Below are 23,340 nucleotides of genomic sequence, written 5' to 3'. Positions count from 1 at the left end.
AATTTGGGATAAGAGAAGGTGCCAAGACCCAGAAAGAGAGGAGCACCTTTCCAAAAGACTGAGCACAACCATCATTGCCAAAGCCATGAACCATTGAAGCCCTCCCACTCTTGCAAAAATCCAATCAGACCTTTGTCAGTACTTGAACTTGTGGGCTGGTGAAAGCCACCAGACAGGGCTTCTGCACTAGAAGCCTGCCGCTAGAAGCTGTCAGAAGTGTCCCAGGACCATCTTGTTTGCTGAACAGCGTCACACAAGGCCTATCAAGTGCATTGGTCGTGATTCCAAGTTGGAGCTTCGTACTCTGCAAGTTGCTGACTTGTCATTTAAGATATTTTTTCCTGCTGTAGATACTTTTGCATGAGGAGTGGTCTTCCTGGAGCTAAGCCTTCTTCACTGCCACGTGTCTCACATGCCACCCTCTGATCGGGGTGTACTTCGCTGGTGACAGTCTCGGCCAAGTCCTAGGTCGTCTTGGGGCCTTCTGGGGTTGCTGTCCTGTGGAGCTTGAGTCGACTTGCTTTAAGATCTTTGGAATCACTCCATCATAGCGCCAAACCACTGTCTAGCCTGAACCAATCCTGATGAATACTTCAGCCACTGCACCAGTTGTCCCTGGACCCCCTTCAACTGGACCAATGGCTAAAGTGACCCCAACGATTGAGTACCATAGGGGTGGTCACTCAGAAGATTTAGAAGTCTAAGCACAAGCCTGAAAATCTGATTTCTCACCCCCTTCCACCAGGTGTTGTATGAGCATCAAGTACACTCCTCAACTCTCCCTAGCCCTTCATGATCAGTGGAGTTCAGGCCAGGGATCCCACTCCTCCAAGGTGCGATTGGGACAGGAACCCTAGAATCTTCTTTACCGACCTAGAAACTCCCCAAGTGATTTGCATATGGAATTGTACTAAACTTTTGATTTTGCCAAAACTTGTCCCTGAGGAACCTTTGAGAGCTCCTACTCCCTTAATCAGGTGCCTACCTGAAACATTGGCACTTGAGGCACTAGGCCTACTTACCTGGGCGGGAAAGACTGCTGAAGTGACAAGAAGCCCAGCTCGACACTATCGAGCCCCAAAGACAAGAGGATAAGGTATTTGTAGTGGGCCCTGTCCCCTGGTCTGCCACAAAGGAGCTTAATAATTCTTAAGCCCATCTACTTTCCCTTTTAAAAGAAATTTCCTTGAACATTGACATTTGCTTCTCAAATTGTTTGCATGCACCCCTGTCTTAACCCATAGCGCCCCTTTATTACCAGACTCTGCATTCTCTGTGTTTTCCTTTACAGAGTGGGTTTTTGGTGTTTGTAATTAGTTGGGGGCATTCTTTTTTTTTTGGTACCACCGTACTATTGTTTGTGTTGCAACTGTATCAGCTCACACTCCTCCAGAAGAGTATAGCCTGCCTTTGGCCAACGTTACCAAAAGTGGCATAAGCGGTTGCTGTGTTGGTTTCACTTTTATGAATGGGATTACTGCTGGTTTAGTAGTATTGTGGGCTGAGTAGGCATTTTGGACACTACTCAGTGCTGTACTCCTGCAGAGCAGTAGTAATTTCATCACACATGTACAATACTTTCAGACTTGAGAAGAAAAGGTACTGGTAATAGCTTTCTTGCCTAGCAATATGAAACTAAGCACAGTAAATGGAAAAACGCCTTCAGATATCCTGGGAAAGGTAACATTTGTGGGATGCATGGAAAAGTAGCACTATAGACTATTTTCTCGTCCTGACTGAGGATTGGAGTATGGTCAAAGCTATGTACGCTGGGACAACACTTAGAAAGAGACCATAACCAGTTTGTTTTCTCATACTTACTTGGTCCCTGGAATTGTTCTATGGTTCCAGAGCTACAGAACCTATATTCACATTGGGGTCAGTCGCTAGTACTAAGATTTTTAAAGGTAACTAACTTACGCAGACCAAAGGATTAGAGTAATATATGTGTCGACTGAGTTACCAACCTCTTTTCCATCAAAAAGGTGTTTGATTGCGGGGATTGGGGGGGAACGGGTGCTAGAGACCCCGCGTCTAAAATGGCTGTGTCTGTGAGCTCGTCAACAGACCTACAGAGAGGGGAGGCCGAAATGCGGCCCATCGGGGACCAAGCCAGGTTCGAAGCAGTGATAATTCTATCAGTGTGGTTGTCAACCGATAGCCCAAATTTGGAGGCCAGCGGAACACAGTGCCAAATTAAGGCGGTGGTGCAAGGTGCGTAAGAGGCTCGGGAGCGTGGCCTTTGCCGGCTCCATACTGCTGCGAGAGGGCTGCCCGGACTCCGCGGGCCACGACCAGAATGGCAGTCTATGACGTTCTGAGCCTGGTGGAGGGCTGAATCTATGAAGTTGCCCCCGGAGGGGAGGCGGCCTGTCACCTAGCAAGACTGCGGCAGGGCGACAGCCACCAGCAAGACGATGCCGCCCTGAGAGCGATGCCAGCAAACTGAGGAGCAGGAGAGAACGAAAGACAGGCATTCGCGATCCCCAGAAGAGCACATGCACAGCGGCACCGGCGGCCCCTGACGTGGTGAGTGAGCCACCCCCCTCCAAAGGGCCTGTGAAGTGGAATTGGCGTGGATTTCTGGGGGTGTGCTGATCCCGGAGTGTAGTGTCTGCGGTGGAGGTGCTGGTGGGCTGCATGGGACCAGTGAGATACCGCGGTCGAGTCTCCCGCTGAGCCTTTTGGGAACAGGTCTGTGCAGACTGTGGCGCCTCTGGCCTCCACCAGTTTAAGGAATACAGACTGGTGCCCCCGAGCGACGGAGGAGGCGGAGCTGAGCCCTGGAAAGCAGCTTCAACAAAAACATGACGGATAATACCCTGAGGCTCACTGATGTTGAAACATGACAGTCCTAGCTCACAGGAAGTAGCTCCCTCATAATCAAGATGTGACGCTGCCTTGGAATATATGATCCCTACGGGAGCCCCAATGCTGGCGGGGAGAGCTGGGTTGCAAATACCTGCTTATCAAGGGCGGCAGGGCACTCAATGGACTGTGCACGTCTAGCCAGGAGCTGGAAACCCGAACCTTAGCCCAGCACACGTTGACTAAAAAGTACAGTGGCCTATGAGAAACTGTTCTAGGGCGTGATAGCTGATGTACTCCCAGGGAGATTGGATCCCCAACTAAGCAACCCATGACACATGTAGGGGGGACAGCGGACAGTGTCCAGCAGGTCTGGTTAGCCTTGACAGCCCCCCTGTGGGTGAAGTTGCAACGTCACAAGCGTGTCCAGTGCAAGACGGTATCGTAAGTAGCGATAGCTGGCGAGGAGAGGGGGAGCCCAGTGTGAGCTGCTGCAACTACAGGACGAGTGTCTTGGGGGCGTAATATAGAACCCCTGTGTTGAGACTGAACCAGTGTGAGGGCTTCAACTGAGCTATCAACCAGTCCAAGCGCATGCAAGGGGGAGGTGACTCCTCACCACTGATTTACTATCTGAGAGGGTCCAGAGTCAGCCCTGAAGCGGTCGACGGGAGACGAGATTGGGGAGAGGCCCACCCCAAGTGCAATACCTACTGCATGGAGCTTGCACTGGGGGGAACCACATCAGTTCGCCCCATAGAGAGCTGTATGGCTAAGTGAAACAAGCAGCAGACCCGCTTACCATTCACCTGACAGAAGGGCTCCACAAGGAGAGCGATAAGATAATGGCGTCCCGAGATCCAACAGACAAGTCGCCCTCATCGATCCACGCCGAGGCAATCGCAGGGACAAGTGAGAACACCCCAACGTCAGAACTGGGTCAGATACTGGCGGAGATGATGTCAGGCTTTGGATCCATCAATACAAAGCTGGATGGGATGGCATATAAAGTTGACAGGAAGCAGGAACGCATCGAGGAGGAGAGTGGAAGAACCTCAGAGGTCGAGCTCCGGGTGAGCACACTGGAGGATACCAGCAATGAGGTGACACAGGCGATTCGTGAGCTGCGGAGGGAGGTGAAGACCGTCAAGGACAAAAATGAGGACATGGAGGAGAGGTCGAGAAGAAATAATATCCGGGTGGCGGGGGTCCCAGAGTCGACTCCGCAACAGAACATGGAGATCTTCATCAAGGAGGTACTGCAGGGGCCCCCACTGTCCTCCCAACCCCTAGTGGAGAGGGCTCATCAGGTGTCACAGGTCACCCCTAGGCCGGGCCAGAATCCCCACCCGATAATTGTGCGAGTGTTGAACTATCGGTATCGGGACACTATACTTCGCAGGGCAAGAGAACTTGGAGATCTTAACTACGAGAACACCAGCGTATCATTCTACCCTGACTTCCCCCCCGTTAGTCCAGAAAGCCGGCCTTTCTTTTTTGGCAGCAAAAAGGGTACTCCGAGATCGTGGGATGCAGTATTCCATGCTGTACCCGTCCAAACTACGTGTTCAGAACGGAGGCCAAACCCACTTCTGTACTGACCCTGGTGAGGTACAAAACTTTCTTGAAATCTTGCTGAAGTGAAATGTTGGGCTCTACAAGCAAGGAGTAGCGAAGGGGGTGGAGTAGAGGTGGAGCTTCTGTGCCATCAAGAGCTGGGTCAAGTGGCCTCTGGGTAAAAATGTCGCCAGCAGGGTCTCCCTGAAGGTATTGAATAAGTTTGCTTGAAAATGTAATGAATAAGTCCAGCTGCATGATAAGGGAAAGACTTGTGGTCCTCCCCTCAAGATGCGGAGTGGAGGAGGTTGTCTGGATGGCGGTGTCCGGCACCCCCGGGGCTGTGGGCCATGGTATTTTAGTCGTTGGGGGCTGATGGGTTGGGGGGGTTCAAGTTACTGCAAGTTGGGGTGGGCAGTGTGGGTGGGTTGGTCAAGGACTGGTTGGGAAGGAGGGAGGCAGGGAGCGGGGGAGGGTAGTTTCTGTGGAAGTTAGCTTAAGTTGGTTCAAACGGATTCATGTCTCATGGGACTGGTTAATTGCCGGTACACAAGCCGGGCAAGTAAGCGTGTTGGAAGAGCCTTCATTTATAGCCCCCACCCCACCATTGGCGAGTAAAGTGATCAGCAGGAACGTGCAGAGACTTAACAATCCACGCAAAGCCTGCAAAGTGGTCCAGTACTGTGAACGGCATGGCGCCAAAGTACTCAGCAGGGGTAATGACATTGGTGCACAAATCGCTAGGATTCCGCACGAACGACACTGATCGATCCACAAGGGAGATATGTCATTGTCTCAGGATGTTGGGGTAACACGATGATTACATTTGTCAACATATATGGTTTCAATGTGGATGATCCTAGGTTTTTTGAGACTGTAGTGATCAGGTGTCACAAATATTTACATACCAATATCGTATGGGCAGGGGATCTCAATGTTGCACTAGACCCTAGGAGAGATGGATCGACCGGGGTGGAGAGACGACACTCCAGAGCGGCGCAGGGGGTCTCATGTGGTATGCGCGAGCGGAAGTTGGGGGATGTGTAGAGGATGCTAAGGCCAGAATGGAGGGAGTACTCGCACTACTCGACGGTGCATGGCACTTCATCTCTGTTAGGCTATATCTTTGCTTGCCCTCACATTGTGCACTGCACAGTCTATTGTGTATTGCTTCCGAGAACACACGCTGACCACTCCTGTCCTGTGGACCCTGTGCCCAGGTCGGGAGGTACCCCGCCCCTCTTGGAGGTTTAAAGCAGCAGCAATGTCAGACATAGTGTTCAAGAGTGAGGTACACAACATGGTCAAGGCCTATTTTCGCGAGAATTTGGGTACTGTGTCCGGGATGAGCTCCGTGTGGAAGGCGTTCAAGGTGGTTCTCAATACAGAGGCAACTCAATGACACTGAGCTGGAAGTCAAGAGGTGGGAAGGGGAGGTAGACAGGGGAGGTGACCCGAGCTCGCTGGCTAAACTGAGGGAGGGGCTGGACCACTTCAATGATCTAGCGGAGCGGGAGGTTAAATACCTGGCTCGTCCAGCAATGGCCCATAGATACAGTGAGGAGGGTAGGCCAGGGAGACTGCTGGAACCGATGATGAGGCAAGAAAAAGGACATGGGGAGATAACAGCAGTGAGAACAGCGGAAGGAGAAGTGGTGGTGAGGCCAGAAGTGATAGCGAATGCATTTCGCCACTATTATGAGTCCTTATATGCGTCACGGGGAACTCTGCCAAGAGCAGAGATAGGGGACTATATCAGAGAGTCGTCCCTGCCAAATAATTAGCATGGCGGAAGTGGGGGTCTTGGCTGTACCCATCACCAGAGGATACGTGCCCTGCCCGCTTCCAAAGCGCCGGGTACAGACGGGATCACCAAATGGCCCAGCTCATGCTGTTGGTGTGGGAGGAGGGTTTGGTTTTGGGGCGCCTTCACCCAACAATGCGCAAGGCGGTGATAACATTAATACTTAAGGCGGATAAAGACCCCCCTCGATTGCTCTGCTTACCTCCCGATATCATTACTGAAACTTGATATGAAAGTGTTTGCCAAGGTACTGGCGGACCGATTGCTCCCGCATGTCTCGCATATTATACATGTGGACCAGTCTGGGTTTATCCCAGGGAGGTCGACCTCATTAAATCTATGCCGGTTGTTCACAATACTGGCCCAGATCGACCCCAGGGTACAAGCAGTGGTGGCACTGTTTGACAAGGAAAAGGCATTTGACTCTGTTGAATGAAGTTACCTGTTTGAAGTATTACAGTGGGTAGGGGCCCCAGAATATTCTCTCTCAGTGGTGTGGCTGCTGTATGCTGGGTCAAGTGCTCGAATCAGTATTGGCGGCACAAGATCTCGACTCGTTAGGCTGGTGGCGTGGGACCAGGCAGAGCTGCCTGCTCTCGCCTCTACTTTTTACTATGGCGATAGAGGTAACGGCAGCCAGGCTGTGCAGATTTCATGGAAATAGGGGCTTGCCAATGGGGGGGTGAGGGGTGTGGGTGTTTAGGGAGCTGATTTCGCTGTATGCAGACAAATCAATTTTATATCCTGTGACTAATCTGGCCCCGCTGACACAGGAAGTGGCAAGATTCGGCGAGGCCTCGGGTCTCAGGATTAATAGGGCTAAATCCACTTTATTCTCCCTAACGAGGCCACGACAAAACCTTCAAACACTGAAGGATATAGTTGGGAACAGTCAGCGGTCACATACTTTGGGGGGTGTTGGTGAATAGAGAAGCTCGAACACTATTAGAAGACAACCATCGCAAATACTTACACACCCTGAATACTTACTGGCCTGTTGCTATGGCTCCCAGGGCCCCCGATCATAGGTGTGCCTATCATCCTCTGCGGGCTCCGACGAGGTGCATCCCTACACCCTGGTATCTCGCTTTGGAATATTGAGAACTTAGCGCCGACATGTGTTGAAGCAATCATTCAGGACTGGAGGGGGGCAGGGATTAGCCGTGTGGAGGACATGTACCTGAATGGGTCTTTTGTTACACTAGAGTTATCTGCAGAAAAGATGGGTGGGGGCTTTCAGCGAAGGTTACAGTATTTCGGGATGAAAGCTGCCTTCAGGAATGATTCCCCGAAATCCTGCACACTAACCCGCTGTTGAAATACATCAGGTGCTCTCCCGGGTGTAAGGGGGTGGTCTCTGCGCTCTACAATTTACACCAGTTAGACTCTCCCCACTTCTCCTTAAAGTGTAAGCAGAAGTGCGAGGAGGACACAGGGAGGCCCTTCACAGATAAACAATGGGCAATATTCTGCGGCGGTGCACACAGTGGGGCATTCAACACCCGGCTACAACAGATTCAGCCTAAGCCATTACACAGAGTGTACCTGTCTCCGGCATGCATGCACCAGTTTGATAACACTGGAGTTGCTAGTTGCCCGAGATGCAATGCTGACTCGGCCGACTTTCTACATATGGTAGGGGGTTGTATGAGGCGGCGTGCATTCTGGGAGGGAGTGGTAGAAACTGTCTGAAATGTTCGGGCACTCAATACCATACGATCTGCTTTGCTGTATGTTTGGGTGGCTCCTGAGGATGCCGAAGCAGTACCGGAAGCTACTTTCGACCTGTATGATCACAGCCAGGCACTGCATATTGATGAAGTGGACGAGCACATTCTCCCCTTCCCCCCCACTCTTGGGTGTATGGCTGAAAGACCTGATCTGGTTCAGTGATACAGACAAAGAGTATGCGAATATCTGTGAGCTGCAGAGCCGGAACAAAAATATTTGGAATCCTTTCACTGCATATTTGCTGTCTCAGAATAATGACCCAGCCTGACTGAAAACCCAGGTGGGGCGAGGGAGGTTGCCTGTTCGCTGTATCCCTTGTGCGGGTGGATCAGGTCACCCAGAGAGCGGATTGGTCTCCGACCACAGCTATGTTTTTTCTGCCTAGCAATACAAGTTTCCACAGTGCTCAAATACCTGAAGGAAAACCTAACCGGACAATGTTTGGGCTCTATGGTGTGCATGACTGATATCCAATGTTACATCAAAATGTGGTTATGTTTGACTGATGTTGATGAGACGTGAATTGTTCAATAAAGCGTTTTTAAAAAGTGTTTGATGGGGTGCGTGGTTGCACTTCTCTTTAATTTATATATACACTCATTTGAGTTCAAAAACATCCTTGATGTTCCAATTGTTGAAGGTTGCCCAGATCCCCTATTATTATATGCCAATGATGCAATGCTGTTTGCCTGCAGACTCACAGTACTTCAATTACTAAATAGTAATGTTCACTTGTGAATCTCGATTATACATGACCTCTGTAAACTTGTAAGTCAAGGGTGGTAGCTTTGTGGACAAGAAAATCTCCATATAGTACATAGAATCAAGTATTTAAAATATGCTCAAGATAAATAGCGCTGGGCTTGAAATCTTGTTTTTCAAATCCTGGGATATTGAATTCAAGCTCTTAAAATACCTTTAAGACTTGCTATTTTAACTATAATTCTAAAAAGATACGAGATTCTAATGCCAAGGGTGAGGCAACATGGTATTCTTCAAACAACGCCTGGATTTGAAGGCTATTCAACAGGAGTACCCGAAATGTAAATCCACAACTTGCTGACCAAACTGAGGTTTAGTGTGCTACCCTTAACTAGCATAACCCACAAATGGGAAACTGCGAAAAAGGGAGCAGTTGAATGTAAATGTGACTGGTACCCAAGAAGAGCCATTTCATTTGAGGGTGTTTTGTCAACTGCATAACCTTTCATGTTGTAGAACCATTCTTCCAGGAAAATGCATTTTACGCAGTGCTATTTCTAATGGTGTTACGGGACCCTTTGAATGTTATGCATTGGAAAAAAGCTTAATCCACGATTTTAGGATTAAGGCTGGTACTTAATTGTGTGTGTAACTAAAGTAGTCATGATGACAGCTTTTAATGATTACGTATGTTTTAATTATGGATGCTGTAATGCGTTTTGTAACAGATGTGTTTATTTCAGAAAACAAAAATGTTTCATAAAGGAAAGCATGCATTTGATTTGATGAGACTGGTGCAGTATAGATGGAACTTTTGGGCAACAGGGTACACAAGAAAGCCTGTTCTCATTTTGAGATATTCCTTTACCGTGCCTTTCAAATAGTTATTCTTCCCCATGCACACTTCCAGATCTTCCAAGTACATCTCTGAATGGGTTTCATGTTGCAAGGACTTCAGCCTACTGAACTCGTAGGAAACCTATGAAATAATCTAAACCTTTAACAATGTTTGCATATCATTTTTTAATAATACTTTTCCATATGGAAATGTTAACTCTCATGGTTTGGATTTCTATAAATTTGTCATGTAAATGACCAGCAATTGTTTTGTATAAATGCAATGCATCATTGGCTTAAGAGTATTTCACTGACATACTCTATGTAGCAATACTTGTACCAGTAGTCCTTATTTCACATTCCAGTTATTACACAGCAAAGGTGGATGTGTTCATTAATACTTTATTATGGGTAGACAGAAAACCTACAGAGTTATGAGATTCCCATGGTGGAGTACACAAGTCGCGCTCCTCATTTTCCAAAAGTAATCTTTGGATTACAAAGATTGCTCATGAACGATTTCCTGCAATCATGAAATCTCACACGCCTGGAGCAAGAGGGGATTAAAGACTATCAGTATAAGAGAGCCCCTATGCTGACAAACTTGCACTTTTTTCATGTTACTAACAAACTCTTCAAATGATAAATGAAAGTTACTGAACTTACTTCATGTTTGCCCATACACCATTTCTGAGTGAGGTAAGTGCAAGGTGGACATTTCTCCTCACTATGACAGGAATGAAAAACTGAAAAACAGGAAAAGCATCAAAAGATAATTAAACAGCACACACTTACAGTAAATGTTACATTCTTTGTATAATACATTCAGTGATTTGCTATCACCACAAGGGTCCTGTTCCGAAACTGGGATGCACACTCTTGCTTTCCCAACCTATAATCTGGCTCCCTGCCCAAAAATGACATTAGAAATTGTATTGGCTGTAATGCCTGTAGTGCATTTGTTAAAAATGAGTTTGGCAACAAAAAAATAAAAGATACTCTGAAACATAAGTAATGCTTTGTTCATGTGAATGATCAGCTACATAAATCAAGCAGAAATGACAAACAAGGCTTTTACGGCAGCCGCTGATTAACGTTCCAGAGAGTCGTATTGTGAAGGGCTATCTGGACAACAATTTTGTAGTGCATGAGAATATGGGTGGGGCCTTGCTGGGGGGAGGAGGGGTCAGTTATTAAAGACTTCCCTGGTGTTTTTTCTTCTATCATATGCTTTGGCGGGGAGCAGTAGCTGCAGCATGCTGCAGAGGTTTCACCACCCACACTTTGAAAAAAGAGAAGGATGTGAATTGTGCTAGTAATTAAGGACTGTGGGCTCCCAGATTGCCTTTTCTCCAAACTTGAATGGTGTGTTCTGTTGTCCCCCTTTTTTCTGATCTGCTCACTGGGCAATGGTATGCACCCCTGGGACATTGGCAGTTGCATGATTGTTGTTGTTGTACCACTGGCATTTTTGCAACTTTCTTAACTATGGCCGGCTGATCCATTTTTATTTTGGTGACCGGTACCTTTCAATACGGGGAAAAGGACTAGCGTCAGGCTAGAGAACACATGACTATCATCCACTATGCTCCCAAAGATTCATTGAGACCTTCAGACAAATGGCATTGCAAAGGAGGACCACGTGGAGATTTTAGAGTGACCAGTGACTGATCCTTTCAGAATTGGAGGGGACTCATAACACAGTGATGAACAGAATCTAGGGTAGGAGATTGAAAGGGATTTTAGTATCAACGTCACCTCTGAAGATAACGCACTCTGAAGGGGCATTATTAAGATTAGACAGACCATCCATTACACTTCTATGATCACGTAAAGAGGAGTTTTCGTAATTATTATAAATATTGTAGAAATCAATTAGATACAATCTCTCAATCCATTTTTCATTTGTAAAATCAACGGGTTATGCATGGGGTATGAGCGTTATTTCAGCATTGAGCGAAGACAAAGGTAACCAAACCCCCAGATAAAAAAACCTTGTTTTTTGTTTTTTATAGCAAATATTTGGTTTCCACAGAAACAATCCAGATAAAGGTAATAATTAGCCCAGGTTTCCTGCAGCAGGAACACATCATATGTGCTATGCCTAAGACTAGGGTTATCCCATTTATCTCTTTATGTTGCATGATAAGAAAGAAAGAAAGAAAGAAAGAAAGAAAGAAAGAAAGAAAGAAAGAAAGAAAGAAAGAAAGAAAGAAAGAAAGAAAGAAAGAAAGAAAGAAAGAAAGGAATTTGATCATTATCAAAATTGGGAGGACAAATTGTCAGATGTTATATATGAATGGAACAATCACTTGCACCTTCAGTATAAACCTTATGATCATCGTACTTTACGATGTTCCCGTGTTGCTGCTTGGCTTCACATCCTCACATCGTACGATAAGGCAGTCTTCACCCATTCACCCTTCCCTCCTTTGCCTGTTCTCTCTCTTTCCTCCTTCCTTCTCTCTATTATTAGCATGCCACCCGTTAAAGTATCTTTACTTTGTGTCCCCTTAACCTCAATCGGCTCTTCAGTCAGGTTTTTCTTCTCGTTCGCCCCTTGTTTCTGCATGCCTCCTCTGCTTTGTTTTTCCCTCTTCTGTGCCCCCATATTCTGCCTCCTACTTCCTAATGCCTTGATTCCAGTGTGTGCCCCCTTATTCTGCCTTTCCGCTGTCATTTTCTCTGGATGAGTTGCCAACGTCTTTCTTGCCGCTCTTGTTATCCCTTTGCTACCCCCTTCACTTCCTGCTTCTAGGTGCAGCTGTGACATCCTCAGGCTTCTGGTGTTGCAGTGTTCCTTCTCACTTTCTTGTCCCCACCGCTCGCCTGTGCTGGCCACTTCCACCTTTTGCTCAACCCTTTAAGTTGACTTATCTTGTTTGCCCATTTATTTTGCCTACTCATCACGCTTCTCTCCCACATGCCTTGGTTTCACTGCCTCCCATTTCCTGCTGACAACCAATGCTGTTTTGCACCCTGATGTGCCCTCTACATCTGAGCTGTAACCACTGCTCTGTTTTGCTTTACCCACATGCAACCACAGATTACCTAGCTTATACCGGCTGTGCGAACCCTGAGGACGTCCTCATATCTGCTTCCCTTGGGTCCTCTTCTCAGGTGGCTAGGGGAGGGCCATCGCTCTTGGATCCCGACTCTGGGGGTGGAGAAGCGAGTGAGAATCCCCTGGGTGGAGGGTCTTTGGGGATTGGGAAGGAGATGTGCTTAGGCGAGAGGCAGTATTCTGCATTTCCCTTTCAGGAATAACCTTCTATCCCAGAGGCAGTTTTCGGGTATTTCTATCCCTGTCCCACTGACCAGGAAAAGGCCCAGAATTATTACCACTCTAAAAGCACAAGAAGGAGGGTGAAGAAGAGACGGGTCAAGGGTAAAACAGGCAAAGCATGGTATGGTATCCCCACTTTCCCTATTGAAGTCCAAACTAACCGTCCCCCAACCTTTTATAGGCTACTGTAAGCCAAATCCCCTCATTTTCCCACATTTTTTATCTCTGACAGTACTGCGACAAGGAAGAGGCAACAGAGTAATGAACACTAAAAACCCATTTCACCACTCTAGTACTGCGACAAGGAAGATGCCTGCAGATTTCTGTGATGGTCAGACATGTCCCTTTAATTATAGTCAGGCAAGCCCAATTGAGAATTCACTCCTGGAAGCTTTCAAATGGTTGCAGGTGTATAACGGGAGAGCCAGAGAACAGCAGAGAGCAACAGGGAGGCCTGTGTGGGAGAGACCAGCAGGTGCCCCTTTTTGTGAGGAAGCAGCCAGGGTTGGACCTGAGGCAACAGGACGCAGACTGACATCCCAGAGGACCTGTGGGAGCCCCAGGCGAGTTGGGCCGGTAGGCTGCCACAGGTGTGGGAGCCTCCATGTTGGTGAACAAGCAGTAGGAGCTGTGGGCGAGTAGGAAAGAAGAGAGCATGCCGACTGTGTCCGTGCAGAGGCAGCAGAGTTGCCGGCGTGTGCAAGACACCACTCGGCATGCGAGCGGAGCTCACAGAGGCCAGCCTACGGGGCTCGAGAAGCTGAAAGGACAAGCAGGAGTCACCGGAGAGGAACACTGAGGACCGGTGAGTGTCGTGGACAAGGGGGAGTAAAGCAGAGTCTTTGGCGTTACATTGGAGAAAGCAAAGTCTGTTTGCTCTGATTACACGGCTGACGGAGAGAGGAGAAGCCTATCCCTACATAAACTAACTCAAAGCAGAGCGCTGCAGAGTCTTTGGCGGTCTTCGGCGGCATGGCGACGACTAATGCTGGGCAGCCGGTACTTATTTCTCTCCCTGATTATTTGTGAACTATAAGCAAAGCAGGCTGCAACTGAATAACTTGGTATACTGAGGTAGGAAGTTACCTACTTGAGGGCAGTAACTGCTCTCGGAATCCCGCCATCGGCAACAGCTGCCAGTTCTGACTGAGGGAAAATCTAATGTGAACATTGGATTTCCAAGACTCCAAGGAATTTATGCTACCTGAATTACCTGCTGTTTGCTTTACCGCCTTCCAGTGACTGCGGGGTCGTAGACTCGGCCCTTTGAACCAGCTAAATATAGGGAAATTAGCAAAGCCTCAAAGATTTAGGCTTTTCGTACTGGGTTGAGAAGCCAGTCCATTTATCATATCACTCTTTAGCCTACTCCTCAAATAGCAGGCCCCTCCTCGAGGTTACCACCAGGGTTTTGCGATTTAGTCGAGCAAGAGAGCGTGACAAGGGAAACTTGGCCTAAAACGGTCTCCCCTCCTGCGCTGGGAAATCATACAACTCCCAAGAAAGAAATTGATTTAAAGGGATACCAGAGCCCCATGACCTTGGAACCTCAAAGTCTCTCTACAAATAAATAGACACAAGACAAAGGGTTGTCAAGAAGTTCAGCGTGTTACCTTTTGTCGCCTATAGCTGGGCAGAAAATTACTGACCACTTTGCTAAATCTTTGGGCACAAGCACAGAAATAAGAGCCATTAATTCAGTTCCATGTGCGGCAGTCCTAGATTGTACACGCATTAACGGGTTAACTGACATGAGCATAATCGAACATGCAGACGCAGTTATTGATCTGGACACAATAGAGGTACACAACAGTGTTTCTTGGCAGACGACTGATCCTTCGCGCCAGGGCTCTCCCACGGACTTGACTGATTTAATGGCCCCGGAGGCCAGGGATGTAGTCACTGCAATTCCGTCCGAATTTAACAAGCATACAGAGGAGGACTTTATTCATCATACACTCAAAGAAGCAGACTACTTGGTCAAGTTGACCTCGCCTAGTCTATCTGCCTTGAACATGGTGCTGTGCTCCTTTATTCAACTTTATGATAATATATGCGAGGAAGTCAAAACTCATACCATAATGTTGAACTCCATTCACACAAAGGTTGAAGATCTTGAAGCTTGTGTGGGACATACTGTGTCTTTCAGACCGGCAGGGATCTTGAAAAAACCTGCACCGATCCCTAAACCGAGAGACGATAAAGACCAAGCGATTGTGATTGAAGAAACAATTTTGAAAGATCCAGTCTCAATTGCACGACTAACTACTGCAGACCCTACTTTGAATGGGGATGGAGTAACCCCGAACTTAGAGAAGGGAGGCCAGAATCCTCAACAGGAGCCGTTAACTGTCGACTCACCAAGTCCAAAGGAGGACCAAAAAACAAACTTGCCAAAAGAAAAAGAAAATTCCTCTAGGAAGTTTTTGCGTAACCTGTCCTTACATGTGCCGGTCAAAAAAGGGTGGCAACTGAGAAAGCCGCCAATACAGCTGTTCACTCTGCTTTCGGAAGAAGCCCCTCATGATTTCATTTACTCGACAGGGAAGGCATCATACCAAAGTCTACCTCTGGCTGTACTTCTTCAAATGAAAGGTGCCACTTCTAAGCCAACTATAGTGGCCTTACCCAATGAGGGGATACACCTGTTCTTCTCTGTCAGTTTTACTGCAGTGGGTCCCTCAATGAGAGTTTTTCTAGGCAGACGAGGCCATTGAAATTGTATGAGAGCCGCAACTTCAGGAGGAACACTATTGAGGAATTCAATTTTCCCCCTTTGCTCCCTTGCTGGCTCAACCTTTGGCTAGGATACCCTCCTTAGATAAGCTGAACAGAGGCTTGACAATGGTGGAGGTGCAGACTTAAGGAAGTGATCAATTTAACAGGTGCATTCAACCACTCCCGGCCTATGAATCACTGGAATTAAGTTCAGAAAATTACAAGCCATTGGTAAACTCTGAAAGTGGGCTGCGATCGTTCCCCTGTTTGACAGTGAATTTGCCTGACAGACTGAGTCTGCCATTTTCTTTGACTAAACTTACTCCAAACTTTCTTCCAGTGGGTACCCACCAATCCTATTCGCTTTCTCTGGAGGCTTCACTGGCGGGATTATGCCCTGAGGGGGTCTCCTCAAACTTGGGGAATCTTTTGGGTAAACTGTACATCCCTGCAGTTAGTAGGTTCCCAATTAATAATTGCAAGACTTGATCTATTGAAGCAGACTTTCAGTACCCCCCTTGGAAAGGATAAAAGCTACAAAATGAAGGTTAAATTAAGGGAATGCGGCCATGACAAGCCTTACAACCTTCAGTCTTCTGTAAAGAGCGCATCTCTTGTCGACCTTCTAAACTGCCTTTGCCTTCCAGAGAGCTTCCCCCTCGACCCATTCACATTTGGGATGCAATGTACTTAACCTATCTAGTCTTTTGGGGGACTCGTCCCAGTTTGTCTAAACCACTCAAATGTACGGCTGGTCTTCAGTAGATATCCACAAGAGTATTTTTCCCTGTAATAGATGATACAAAACAGGTTTATCTGTATTTTGGATCCAGACTGGTTACTGACCTGAAAACCTAGTCTTATGGGCAAATTAGATTATACTTTGGTACTTATTAAAAGGGAACCAATCCGTAGTCACATGGTAAATAGACAATATAAGAAAAACTGCAATACGGGACCTGGAACAGTTAGCTCAAAATTGTGCCATTATATTTACATTTAGCGAGACGCTGGTCACAAATACAAGGACATACACCATAAAGGGAGTCTCAAAATTGACCATTAAAGAAAGCATCAAATTTGGTTTGGTAAATAAAAAACAAACTGGGATTTCAAATATTTACAATTCTGTAAGTATCTTAACCTTATTAGACTATGAGAGTGTTGACTCTGGAGACTGAAGCAATGCATGACATACTTTGTTTGGCAAACACTTATCAAACAACAATTATAATTACTACATTTTATTTTACACATTTAGTCAAAGAAATGACATAACCCTCCTGATGAACCATCAGAATTTTTGGGTGGAGAAACATGTGTCGAGGGATCTTTTGATTTGAGTGATTTCTTTACTTGGAGAAGCGATCATTATCTGATAGGGGCTTCTGTCCATTGGTTACTGACCTGATACTGTCTCAGAGTTCTAATCTGCAGAAGATTAGTTTCAACTTGCAACAGGGAAGCGATCTTGATCAGAATTGACCTCCCCCCTGGTTATTAGTTCCTGCAGGGCAGCGTATTTCCAAATATGTAGAACCCCCCTCCCCCGATAGAGGTACGGTTGGGGTCATGAGGTTACAAGTGGGCAAGTAAGGCACACGGTTACTCCAGCTTGGGTTCAAAAGGAGGGGAGGTTGAAGATTGGAGGGTCACGCTCACTTCGAGGGGCTGCATACATATACAATTGCTAACCTGGAATTCACTGAGAAATAGCCACCTTCTAACAAATGTGAGAACCATTGAGAGTTTGAAAAGGGGCTCTGTTATATTTTTGCAAGAGACGTGGTTAACCTCGCCCCCCATTACTTTGTTTCCGCACCTACGCACAGACAGCGAAACGTAGTACAGGTGGTCATCCAGCTGGGGCTTTGCAACCATCATTCATATTAGACCAGGCTTATTAGCCTGTGATGTCAAAAATGACACGTATGGGGTTTTGGTTGTCTAAGTATTTATCCCTGAGGAGAAATTGAATGTCTTATCAGTTAATATCTATTAGCACAGGGTAATGAAAGTCTTGGAGGGTTTTTTTAATGATCTAAACGACCCTGTCTCAATCTGGCAAATGAAGAAGGGGTCCCAGCAGGTTGTTTTGGGAGGGGACTTAAATGCCAACTGCATTTGCCCGCAATTTACAGCTAACATATGGGATGAGCTGCCAATTCCTAAGCTCTGAAGTTACAAAATGAAGGATGGGCAGCAATGGCTCTGTGCAGCGGTAACCTGGGGGCGTAAACTGCTGGATGATCAGATTGGCAATCAAGTGGGTGGGAAATTAACATGGGCTGGGGGTACCAGTTAGTCCACAATGGACTACATATTTGTGAGCCACTCTCTCTTTGAGCCATGTACAGAATTTACAAATTAAAAAAACTCATGGAGTGACCACGGTATTCTGAGTGCAACATTTGAAGCTCACTGAAACTACAAATCTATCGAGCAGCTGGTGGGACGAGTGGTGGATCTCACTGTTTTAGCAGGTCGCAACGGTGTCAGGTGGTCTCCTCTTAATATAGACCCATTAAATGACTCAGTAGGGCGTGCAATGTCCACTTCGTCCGTTGAATGGAAGTTGAGTGTGTTTAACGTATTCCATTTCGACTCTACCTTGGAGGATTGAATTAAGAATTAAAAAGAGGCTCCAATCTTGGTTCTAGGTTCGCTCATAGGAGACACCTGCATATATGATGAATTGGTAGCCAACAGGAAAACCTCTATGAGGTGTGAAATTAAACTACTTGGGGGAAGGGGACTTTATATTTCTCAAACTGAAAAGATTAGACTAATAAGACAGAGCTTAAAGAATTTCTGTAAAAAAAAAAAAGAAAGCTGATCTTTTAAAAAGAAATGCAGAAAATATGCTAAAAGCAATAAATAGCAAAGATTCTGGTGCGTTCTGGTCTATGATTAATGGGCTTGATGTCCTGTTACTGCTATCCCAGTCTAATACATTTCTGAGGAAGGACTGGGTTACGCACTTCTCCGATCTTTATGCTTTGGGTAATGCAAAACAGGAACCACAGGTATTGCGAACCTCAATGAAAAAGCCAACTGCCTTTGAGTTGCTGGTTGACCATGATAGCGTCAGCAAATTAATCAAAACTTCCAAATCCTCTAGGCCGGCGGGCCCGAACGGCCTTACCAATAACATTTTAAGAGCAAACTGCTACAATTGGACGAATGCCCTTTTTAAGAGTCTGATTGAGCAGAATTTTATTCCTCCATCCTGGCATACTGCCATAGTGGTTCCAATTTTCAATAGGGGAGCTAGATCGGATCCAAGGAATTATCGACCGATATTTCTTTTGGATTCTGATAGTAAGATATTTGCTTCCTTCCTGATTTTGCACTTGGAGGCTTGGGCCAAAGCAACGAACAGATTCCCAATTTGCCAAACAGGGCTTCAATGAGGTCACTCTACTAATCTTAACGGAACGGTGGTAAGGGCCATCGAAGCAAGTGCTTGGTCAGACAAAACTGCCCCTACCTACATGGACTTGATTGATTTATCCAGTGCTTTCGAAAGAGTAGACCGCAGGCGACTATGGTGGAAACTGAATTCTTGGGGAATGACTGGCATGTTAAAAATTATTATGACACTCCATTAGAGGTCGAGGGTGAAGGTGAGAATGAACAGAGGGCCTTTTGTCAGACTTTATGTCCGCTCTGACCAGCCTAAAGCAAGGATGTAAACTAGCACTGTTTCTGTTCAACCTATATGCTTCTGACATAATAACATACCCAAGATCTGCCTCTTTGGCTACTCCAAAACTGGGTAATTAAAAGTTTCCCTGGCTAGCCTACGCAGACAACCTTTTGTTGTTTGATCATACACATACTGGTATAAGGAGACTGCTAGCTGCCATCTCAATATTTGTGGGTGAGAATGGCCTACTAATTAATTCTGCAAAGACCCAGATGCTCTGTTTTACTAGAAGGCTTAACATTTCTCTTTTGGCATGGTCGGCTGAAAAGGTCACTCTCCCACTATGTGCTAGACAAAAGGCCTCTCATAATAAACCAGATGGGAATTATAAACCAAAAATGTGGCCGCTACTCGATAAAACAAACTCTAAAGTTCTATGAAGGGAAACTGGTCCCTAAAATTATATATGGCCTAGAACTACACTTCAAAGTGGCATTGAAATTGCTGGACCAAGTAGAGTCCATGGTTTGGAGGGGACTTTTGGGCGTACTAAGTTGTGTACCAATTACTGCCATTAGGTTTGAGTTAGAGATAATATCCATGAGAGCCAGATTGCAATGGAACTGTCTGCAACTATACTACAAATGTCTTCTTCCTATGGATGATTCAATATATGAGGTAATGAGCAAAGCTATGAGTGTGATCCCGATGAGTCAACCTGCTGTTCGAATTCCGCAAATTTTGTAATTCTATTCTGGAAGATATAAATGTGAATATAAAGTCCTTTGTTGATAATCCTGAAATGGTAAAAAACAGGTTCATATAATCAAGATTGGGTTGAGACCACTGACAAATTTTACAGTTACGCGTCATTGGGTCACCCGAGGCATGAATATAAATAAAGGGGCACAATCCATCCGTATCTAATAACTCTGTTCCCACAAATCACACAAAGAGCAGTGTTCCTACGCTTCCGCTGGAATTTACTTCCCACACTTGAAATTTTACAAAGGAGGGAGCAAAATGAAAAGGACATTGTCTTGCAGATTCTGCAAAATTGTGGAGAATATAGAAACGACTAAGCATCTACTCAGAGTCCCCTGCATTAGAATATTCTGCGAATGTGTTTTTTGGGCAAGATGTTCCTCTCAGTAAATTGGGTACATAGTGATTCACTGTGGCAAAGATGTTTAAGCTCACAATTTGTGTCTGATGCGTTAGCTGTTGCAAGTTGTTTTTAAATCAATTGATTTTTATTATTTCTGTTTAAGTGTATTATAATTTCCTGTACTTATTTTTTATTCAATAATTTGTTTGCCTTTACATTTCACCGATATTTTGCATTGGTATTATAATATTTAAATTTAACTGAAAGAGTTGTAAAGGTTTATTTGTTAAACCATAATCAACAAAATAAAAAAATAAAAAGCCTCTCAAAAGCCAGGGAGCTCCTGGCAGGCTGCGCATAAGTTATGATTATGCATATTGAATATCATAACTGAATGAAAACTTGAAACAAAGCCAAATTACGCTATTGAATACTGAACTGAATGAAAACTTAAAATTAAGCAAATAATACTGAATTGAATAAAACTTTATTGGCAAAGCAAATAGCAGATGACAGCCCATGTGAAAGCAACCTACGGAAAAGAGTGCAAGCATGAAAGAGTGATCTTTATGAATGATCTTTATGAATGATCTTTATGAATGGATGCAGTGCAGCAAGGCCAAAGACTTGCAAGAGGTGTGCGACACGTTATGGCAAAGCCAAGAGGCTAACCAGGAGAAGCCAGAAGAGAGTAAAACTACACAAAGCCAAGAGACCGACACAGAGAAACCAAATGAATGTGATTCTGTACACAGGGGCAAGTATAAAAGAACCTGTCTGGGCTGAAGAGCCTAGGGATCCTGGTTGCGAGACCTGTGATGGGTGGACTGTGTGGTCTGAAAACTGCACCTAGACCAGTGAGCGCTAAATGGTGAAAACCAAACACATTGTGAAAGAAACCAAGGAGAAGCACTGTAAGTGAACTAGTGATGGAATCCAGGAGGGTCAGGGTGACCTTGAGTTGTGTTGTACTTTTGAAAAGACAGAAACAAGTGGATGAGTTAACGTCTTGCGGAAGGGAAGCCAGAGACTTGATGAACTGCAAATGTTGTCTTGAGAACAAAGCTTCAAGACCCTTTTCTTTTGAACTGTGTTGCTTGAAACTTGGGGAAGGGAACCCCAAGGATTTTGTGGCAGTGTTTTGCCTTGAACTTGAGACAGGTAATCTTGACACTTTTGTGGAACTTGGGGAACGGGAGCTGAAGAGGAATCTAGGAGCTGGAAGAAGCGCTGAACTTTGTGTTAATCACCAATTCTTTTATTATTGACATCCGTACACATTGGTTAGCTTTAGTTGTGAGGGCAAGGACATGTTTTGGACACAGACTTAAGTTGAACTCGGACTCAGACTATCCTTAGTTTCCTTCAGGTAGGGAAATCCCACCGTCGCATAGGGGAAGTTAGGCCTTCTACCATTCTGACATTTGATTTAATACATAATTTTGTTTTGAACTTTGAATCTGTTGTCTGTGTCTTGCTTCATGATGTAGCCCGACCTTAACTTTAAGGTGAGGCTTTTCCATGTTGCATTTTACCTACCTTGTACTTGCACTTTAACTTGTTTGCATTTATTGTACCTATCTCTCTTCCCCTCCCGCACCTTCCTTCCTCGTTCAAGCTCTTGCACCAGCCAAATCACCTTGCAGCCTAGTAGCAACTCTTTTTGTTGTTTTTCAACCCTTCCTCCCCTTGCTGCACTTCTCCATTTCTGTCGAATTTTATCTGTATTTTTTTTAATGCATTTTTCCTTGGTGAGTACAACTCCTATTTATTTTATTCAACTTTAATTGTATATATAATCATAAATATATATATATGTCTATAACATATTTCTGTATTTTAACTTGTAATATATGTATAGTTCACTCGATGGTGCTATTGCTTTAGAAATAAGTAGTCTCAGTACATTTAAAGTTTGTTTTCCTATGCAAATGCACGTTATGTTTGCCTACGTATACGTAAGCGCCATTTTTAAAGTTCATTCAGTAAACGGTTCTGCAGCGGTCGCGTCTCCGTTACTTTGGTCGTGGATTTTTTCGATTTTTCGCGTTTTATTTTCGGAGGAAGCCTTTTTTTTCATTGGATTAACTGGTTTTGACAGATTTGTATTCCCTCTTCGTTTGGATCATGGAGCAGCGTTGTTTTTTTTTTTCGTATGGTCTTCTCCTGGAGTTGCACTTTTTTTTCTTTGCTTGATTTGGATCTTGCCTGTTTTTTTTTATGGAGCAGTTTGGTGTTTTTTTCATATGGGCTTTACCTGGATTTGCACTTTTTTTTCCTTCCTTGATTCGGATATTTTTTGTTTTTCTCCTGGCACATTTACATGGATTGATGTTACAGACATGGACTGATGGAGTTTCTCATCTTGGATTGTGTATTCTTTCTTCTTCTGCGGATTTGGATTTTTCTTGGAGGTTTTCTTGGTTTTTTCACATGGATTCCTGTTCCAGATTCGGTATTATGGACCCGCAGGATGCTGCTTTTGGATTTTCATTGTCCATGCCACACTGGATTGGAGATGTTCCTGAATCGTAAGTTTGTTTAACATTTTAAGTTAAATGCCACCGAATCTAAAAAGTTTTCCTTATTTTGTGCGTCAAAATTTTGTATTAGTTGTACCAGTTTACTCTCGTAGTCCGTGTATTTTTTTTCTTTTTGGTGTTTGGTTAGCCAATGAAAGTGTTTGTGCTATTTTAAATTGCTGGTGGTGTTCTTCACTTTGTAAGTCCTTTAAAAAATACCATAATGTAGGGTTATGGATGTTGAAGTTTTTATTCAATCTGCTATGCCATCCTTCTAGGGTGTTATTTGTTCGAGGTGTATTTTCCAATGTAGCTTGGTAACAATTCCACAATGGTACTGGGTATTTTGGCCTGTGTCTTGGGGGGGGGGGGGAGGGGAGGGGCGGGTACGTTTGGCAACGGGGTGTCGGGTGAGGTGGGGTCGGAAGGGGAACCCCCCTCATAGTAAATGACACTCTTGTTTTTTCTTTATTTCCAGTTATTGATATTCGTAATCTAACATTTTTTTCGATATTTATATTTTCAAAAAATTGACTTTTAATTGTATGTATATGTTTGATATTTTCATTTGACATTTTTTTTCTCGATATTTTTGTATTTCGACTTTTTTTTCTCGAT

At 45.1% G+C, this 23,340-nt stretch overlaps 1 protein-coding gene across 1 annotated transcript in view; it reads right to left on the bottom strand.

Moving 5' to 3' along the window:
* NFX1 (nuclear transcription factor, X-box binding 1) overlaps positions 1–23,340 on the bottom strand; it is a 2,569,209-nt gene that overhangs the window by 1,055,001 nt on the left and 1,490,868 nt on the right. Inside the window, exon 15 of the mRNA XM_069620539.1 lies at positions 10,106–10,185. Within this exon, the coding sequence (XP_069476640.1) occupies positions 10,106–10,185 (80 nt within the window). The remainder of the gene's footprint in view (positions 1–10,105; positions 10,186–23,340) is intronic.

The sequence above is a fragment of the Ambystoma mexicanum genome, chromosome 5q (genome assembly GCF_040938575.1).
Source record: "Ambystoma mexicanum isolate Mex_15411 chromosome 5q, UKY_AmexF1_1, whole genome shotgun sequence".
NCBI lineage: Eukaryota > Metazoa > Chordata > Amphibia > Caudata > Ambystomatidae > Ambystoma > Ambystoma mexicanum.
This window is presented reverse-complemented; position numbering and strand designations above follow the sequence as displayed.